We start from the raw sequence: 7857 nt of genomic DNA, 5'->3' as shown, positions 1-7857 counted from the left end.
GATTACCACTAATGATTAATTACCCCCCCCCCCCCCCCCCCCCCCCCCACACACACACACACATCTCCTCTCTTTGTCTAACTTTGTTAAAAGTTGTTAGGGTTTTATTTACTGTTCTAATTACATATATATAATGTACCTTTTATGTTAGTAAGGATATAATAAGCAATTGTCGAAAATATTTAGCATATATACCTCGGGTCAATCCCCCAGGTCAGTACCTTTAACTCCTATTGTGTGCTAGAATTTCATTATCTTGAAAATAAAAATAATAATAACCTTAATAATAGTCAAAAATTGTTGTTTTGAAATATCAATTTTTAAGTTCCAGATGTCAGGAAAATGCGTTTTAGGTTTCAGAGATTTCAACGTTTCCGGGGAAGACTGCATTTAGAACCCCATACAATGTTCGGGCGCTGTAAAATTTGCGCCCTCAAGCAACTTCATATGCAAAAGGCACCGGCAATACCTAGTCGAACCCTCCCACTCGAAATGCTGCCTACGGGTTGGTGAAAATATGACTTTTCACCGGATATCACTTTTATGGTTTCTGTAAATCTATACATTTCATTTCATGTATAAACCTGTATACCGCTTTACCACACTAGAAATAAACAAGAAATAAAATGTGTGCAATAAATCATGTCTACCAAAATTACTACATTTTCATTTCTTGTGTAAATTTATCTAGAAAAGATTATTCACGTCAAATTAACATGAACTTTGTATCTTGTTTTCTAAGCTTCACTGTGCTGCCAGGGCAAGTTACCAAGCAAAGTCAGCATACGGACCGCCCGTTACCAGTCGAGGTGAATTCATAGGAATAAAGGTAATTATTTTACAACGGTAGCCATCACGAAATATTTCAGCCTTTATATAGCGGTTCTTCACCCTCGAAACACAGTTCTTTTCATTGTATTTTAATTTAACTGTTTAATTTTTATAGTGATGTTGATTATGAATTAATATTTTTGTATTTACCTTAGACACCCAATAACCGATGTATATTTAATGCTGGCTTGTCGTTAAACATTAATTCATTTTCCCTTAAACGGAAGATAATATTTCCGAGAAAACTGACCCGTGTTCTAGCTCGAATTTTAACAGGGCAGGGCGCTAATTTAATTATAGGGCACCTATGAGCAAAAGCCATATTTTTAAGGCATGCTTCTTTTTAATTTACTAACTCCTTTTTATTTCGCGAGGGTGCAGCGGGTGGGAGGCAACAAAACTATTATTCCTAAATTTGGATTTTGATGAAAAGGTACCTTCATGGCGTAGTTAATATTTTGTGTACCAATGCACTAAATATAGACAAAATTAAGCCATAATTTATAATTACAAAATGTTGTATCATCTAAAAAGAAAATCCTATTATTTTTGTCTATTGTGTGTAGTATTTATACTATTTAATACCATCCACAAATGTAAAATAAAATAAATATACTTGCAAATGCATTTAATTTCTAACACTTTAAAAAAACCCCGCTATTATTAAAGGTCAAGGTATTAGTAAGCTTTTGCAGACGGATGCATGATTGAATAAATGAAAGAATGAATGCTTAATGACACCCCAGCACAAAACATATATCGGCTATTGACTGTTTAACAATCGTAAATATATAAATGAATTGATGATCAACATCAATGTACAAAAATCAAACATTAAGTTCGTTGTAACACATTATTGTTGTTGTTGTTATTATTATTATTATATTTATTATTACTACTACTAGTACTGCTACTACTACATGCTACAGTACCGTTGTCGGACTTTCACACCTGTGACGATACGATATAGTGTCAAACATTTCTTAGTTGGGAATTCAGACACGTAACAACCCTGTTAGTGGAGCAGACAATAGAAAAATCGTGCAAATAGCGATACAAACACTAAATTTGGCATAGAGATTCTTTAGGGTACACGTAACAAATCTGCCGATTTGGCCATTTGAAAATCCAAGATGTTGACCATTTTTTTAAGATTGCTGACAAACTGACCTGCCGAAAATGGAATTTCTCATAAAAATGTGTGTATGTGGTCAGTGACGATAATCTGCATTAATCTGTTCACCAGTTATATACTAAAACGATATAATATGCTAAAAATAATACAACCCGTAACACAAACTATTATAAATCTTTGATTAGCAAATCAAATTTCGTATCTGTACACAACACTGTTTGACACCCAATAGCCGATGTATTTTTCGTGCTGGCATGTCGTTAAACATTCATTCATTCTGTACACAACACTGATTCCAAAATTTGTTCAATAGCCATAGGAGTATTTAGTCATGACTCACTGCCAGTTGCTTTGTATGTAGAAGAGAATTGATCTTGTCCGTAGGGTTTTGACAGCAGTAGGAGGGTGCGGAATTCTGCTAATTTGACAGAGCACATGAATGAGATACTGAGGTCATAGGATAGAACCGCTTACGCAGAATATATATATATATATTTTTTTTTAAAATATTATTATTATTATTTAATGTCGAGCTGTCCGTCGATTGTGTGTGTGTGTGTGGGGGGGGGGGGGGGTGGATGTGGATGAGCGTGTGATTACTCATGTGTGTGTAAAAATTCTATATATTTCTGAGGTTAGATTTGCATTATGTAATCATTGATAGAACAGATAGATGTTTTTCAGTTGTTTAAGAAAGAGAAAAAAAGAAGTGTCCGGATTTGTATATGAAAAGATAAGAGAGAGTGTTTCTTTTGACAAATGACTAAGTTTTACTAATTAAAATAATTCAAAACTACACATAGTGTGTTAATAAATAATAACATATTAAAACAAACTATGCTAACAAAGTATCTGTATTTCAGCTATACAATACAACAGTGCATTTCAACAACAACAACAACAAACCAAAAATGATTTTCTTCAAGCTGACCGCTCCCTTCGGATGCAATACCAGATCTTATTCATGTAGCTTATATATTGAAATTTATGAAAACGATGACCAAAATTCTAAACCAACGAGCATTGTTACACCTAACTGTGCCACTGAAGTGAAGAACAGCAAGTGGAACCAAGTCTATGGTATCACAATCAAGCCTAGAAATACAGTGCTGCGAAATGAGAAGAGAATGACAACTCTAAAGCTGACAACAAAAGAATTCATCCATCACAGACTGTGGGCCAATTACAGGGATTTTGGAAACATTGTGGTATGATGTAGAAAGCAGATTAAAAATAAAGCAAATCTACTGTGACAGGCCCGTAGGAACCATATGTGGATGAGGCGGCACACTACCCAGTGATGGAGTCAAAGTCTAGTAGGGGGCACATTTTATGTATATTTATATAGCGTTGCACAAAATAAAAAATGTAAATTTTCGTACTTAAAGGTGTGTGTGTGGGGGGGGGGGGGGGGGATAGCTACACCATTCCCGGTTCCTACGGGCCTGTGTAATATACTAAAAGCCAAAAGCTATTGTGACACACAACAGACAAAGATAATCGATGATAAGTTTTACTGCCGTGTATGAAATGTTATAATATGAAAAGTTAAATGTCCGAAGGTATGGAAACGAGCAACAGTCCAAGAAAAGGCGCACAAATTTATTACTCCAAACAATCCATGTCACAATAACTTTTGCCTTTTAGTATAATATTAAAAGTTTGCCTTCATGTGCACGTGTGTGCTTATAGACAGGTGCTGGAATCGAACTATGTATGTGTTTAAAGTGTCTCACCTGGTTCGGCTAACCCTTTTACAAAACTAGCCACCACGACCACCCTCTCCTTTCTAAAACATTGAATAATCATAGAAGACAGTCTAATTTGCAGTGTTTATTTTACCCGATACATCCGTTAGAACATTAAGGAAAAGTAAAGCTCTCCTGTCGTAGAAATTTCATAGGGCCTGACATCATACGTTAACGGTCAAATTTTTAACCATCCACTTCTATTCAATTCCCTGATCATGAAATCGTAAGAATACTCAATATAGGTTACTTACTAACTTATGCCAAGAAAATAAAAATTAATCTCGGTCCCCAACACCATTTCCAAATGCATGCCCCTACTTGTAAAACATTAAGATTCCCCAAAATACTTACACGTTTACAACGTAGAAACAATCTTTCGCTTTGCAGTTAACGTCTCTAAGTTTCAATAATTCAAAAAAAATCAGGTCCTCAAAATTATCAGCAAGTATAGGTCTATCAATAACAGTGTTTACAGGTAACATCACGTGAGAGCAGGCTGTAATGTATGTGTGACAGATGATGGTCGATTATATTGATATACAAACTGGAATCAAACCTTGCTGGTTCCGATGCTTTTATTCTGTGTATATTTTCCAAAAAAACCGGACTCACTTCCGGAATACAAATTAGTACCACATGAAATGCGGATTCGGATTACTAACAACATTACACCCCTCCTTTCTTTTCAGAATGGATGTATGGTACAAAACAATTTTTAAAAATCTTAAAAACATGTACTTAAGTTTTGTGAAATGTCATTAGTCTTAAATCGTCTTTCTTATTCTCAAAAACATATATATCTTAAATTTAGTGAAATGTCATTAGTCTTTTAAATCAAGTCTTTCTTATTCTTTAACTGTCAATATAATCAACAAAAGTCTTAGGAATAACACACGAAAACATGCAGAATAAGATAATAAAGTAATATATTGAAGACTACTTAGCCTTCAAAACAAGCCAGGGGAATATTGTGCCCCTATCTACACGACTTTTTTGTTTTAACCACACAAATAGTCCTTCAGTTTTATTGGCGGAAGTCGGTCTCGAGTTGGGTGTTTCTTCGAGTGTGGATCATCTCTGGTATCATGCAACACGGGTGTATTATTAATACGTTTGAAAAAGGAAGAGTTTCTGGTGACCGATCTTTCCTCATTTTTGGCAGTTATCATGGATCCCTTTTTTGTAGATCCGGTCAAAGATTTTGGGTTGAATGGTGTTGACAGCTTCCCTCCTGGTTTTTGTCGCACAAGCACAGTATCTCCAACGTTGATATTGGATGGTTTCTTATTTACATCTGCATACCTCTTCATCCTTTCTTTGGCCAGTTTGTCATTTTATTTTATCATAGCATCACTACACGAGTGTGAATGTTGAGGTAGGAAAGTTTTAATGGAGCAGCCAAACAATGCAGGAGCGGGAGGTATTTTCGTAGATCTGTGCGGTGTCGCTCTGTAATTCTGAAGAAAAGTGTTCAGTTCAGATTTCCAACGTTTGCCTTCGATGTGTGTGGTTCTTACAGCTTTTCCAAGGGTCTTCATGAAATGTTCAACTTCTGCATTAACCCGAGGCCATTTTGGTGTGATTTTTCTGTGAGTGAAGCCAAACTGTTCAGCAAATGTCTCGACTATTAAACGGTGGTCCAGTATCCGTCTTGATAACATCAGGAATGCCAAACAGTGACATGGCATGTTCTAACTTAGAAATTGTAGCTTTGGCAGATGTGGATGTCACAACATAAACTAATGGATATCGGTAATATTCATCAATGAGAACAAGCAAGTATTCCTCAGATGGGAACGGTCCACAGAAGTCTACACTGATGTTTTGCCAAGGGCAGTCAGGTAGTTCTGACATTTGGTATGGTTCTTGTTTGTCAGATGGTATGGCAGCTTGGCATGGTAAGCATTTGGAAAGTTTTTCCTCTACAAGATTGTCAATGCCTGGAAACCAAACTTTTTCTCTGAGTAGTTGTTTCGTCTTCACTATGCCTTGGTGCCCTTGATGAGCAATGTCAATGGCACGCTGTTGAAGATTTTTAGGTATTATCAGTCTGTTTCCTCGAAGGAGGATGTCACCATCTGAAATGGCAGTTAGTTCTTCCCTAATATGCCAATATGATCTGTAAGCTGTTGTATTAGCAATGGCATGCCAGTTATTGTTCACAACTGCACCGATGACTTGCTGTAAATCATTGTCAAGCACAGTTTGTTGTTTGATTTCAGTCAGTGTCATAGCCTTCGGAACTGCATGAGAAGTTATGAAACTAACATAACTTTCTGTGACTGATGTAGCTTCCGCTGCTAGTGTTGACATGTTTGCTGGATGCTGCGACATGTAGTCAGCTGGGTTGTCTTTTCCTGGTTGATGCTTTACGATAAAATCATAGGCTTGTAATCGGAACTGTCATCGTTCTATTCTAGCCGGAGGTTTCGACTTTGGATTATTGAAAATATGTTCCAATGGTTTGTGATCTGTGATGAGTGTAAATTTGTTCCCAAAGAGATAGAGATGATAATGTTCACACGCCCACACAATAGCTAGTGCCTTTTTCTCTGTCTGAGATTATCGACGTTCTACTGGAGTAAGAACTCGACTGGCGTAGGAGATTATTCTGCGTTTGTCTCCTGTGATTTGGTAGAGAATAGCAGCGAGACCAACTGGGCTTGCATCAACTACGAGCTCTGTGCTGGCATTTGTGTCAAAGTATGCCATTAGCTGATCACTCGTCAAGCTTGCCTTCAACTTAGCCATTGCTTCTATCTCTGCTGTACCCTATGTCCATTCTTTATCTTGCTTGGTTAGGTCGTACAGTGGTCTGGTGATGGTAGAATAGTTTGGAATGAATCGAGCACAAAAGTTTGTCATTCCAAAAAAGCTAAGAACTTCTGCTGGATTAATCGGATCAGATGCTCGTTTGATTGATTCAACCTTTTGTGGATCAGTGAAATGCCGTCCTTTGAGAATACAAAACCAAAGAAGTGGATAGATGTTTTATTGTACTCACATTTTTTTCGGTTTAACGTCAGGTGACTGTCTTTCAGGCGTTGAAACACAGCCTTAAGTGCATTACCATGCTGATCTTGTGTTTCACCATAGACAAGAATGTCATCGCTGATGTTGAGAGCACCATCAATGCCTTGAATTACTTGACGAATAGTGTTTTGAAACATTTCTGCTGCCGATGAGATACCAAAATTCAGTCATTTATAACGCCAGTCCGGAATGAGTGATGAATGTGGTGATGTATCGCGATTCAGGTTCAAGTTCTAGTTGATGATACCCTTTATTAAGGTCAAGTTTTGAGAATATTCTTGCTTTATTCAGCTGTGTGACGACGTCATCAATGATAGGTGTGATATGGCATTCTCTCTGGATTGCCTTGTTTGCTTGCCGCATATCGACACAGATTCGGATGTTGTCTGGATCTTTTGGTTTCGAAGCAACGACTATAGGAGATACCCATGGTGTAGGACCATCAACTTTTTCTATAATGTCAAGATCTTCTAGGCGTTTCAGTTCATCGTCCACCTTTTTGCGCAAATGAAACGGTATACACGTGTGTGGCTGGACAACTGTTTTGACGTCGGGATCAATGTGTAATTTGGTTTGGAATGCGTTAAGTTTTCCGATGCCTTCAAATAGTTCTGGGTTTGATCTTACCAGATCATTTGAAACACTGTTGGCACTGAATGTGTTGATTGAAAGTAGCTGTAATATGCTTGCAGTTTCAAACCCAATGAGAGATTCATTACAGCCTGGTGTTACATAAAATGTAACATATTTGGTTGTATACTTTGAAGTCACCCGAGTCTTGAATTTACCAAGAAATGTCAGCTGATTCTTGGAGCCATAAGGCTAAACTCGTGTTTGCACACTAGACACATTTGGAATCGGTCGCAATGATAAATAGTCACGTTCATCGAGTATGTTAATGTCAGCACCGGAATCGATTATAGTCACAACTGGTTTTCCACCAATATGGATGGTTGCATGAGGACGTAGATGTTTGCCATCTGCTTCAGATCCGAGATGGAATACAAATTCATCATCACTTGACGAGTCTGCTGCAGCATTTTGATGAGCTTGTGCTTCGTTCAAGTTTTTTACAAAACGATTTTTATGTCCTTGTTTATAACTAAT

The 7857-nt window shown here is 37.2% G+C and overlaps 1 protein-coding gene across 1 annotated transcript; it reads right to left on the bottom strand.

The window, feature by feature from the left end:
* Positions 1-5325: 5325 nt before the first annotated feature.
* Positions 5326-6468, bottom strand: LOC121368904 (uncharacterized protein K02A2.6-like). The gene is made up of 2 exons (XM_041493660.1): positions 6295-6468; positions 5326-6084 (listed from the first exon to the last, which is right to left on the bottom strand). Exons 1-2 carry the CDS (start codon positions 6466-6468, stop codon positions 5326-5328), a joined length of 933 nt encoding a protein of 310 aa, XP_041349594.1.
* Positions 6469-7857: the final 1389 nt, after the last annotated feature.

The sequence above is a fragment of the Gigantopelta aegis genome, chromosome 3 (assembly GCF_016097555.1).
Source record: "Gigantopelta aegis isolate Gae_Host chromosome 3, Gae_host_genome, whole genome shotgun sequence".
NCBI lineage: Eukaryota > Metazoa > Mollusca > Gastropoda > Neomphalida > Peltospiridae > Gigantopelta > Gigantopelta aegis.
This window is presented reverse-complemented; position numbering and strand designations above follow the sequence as displayed.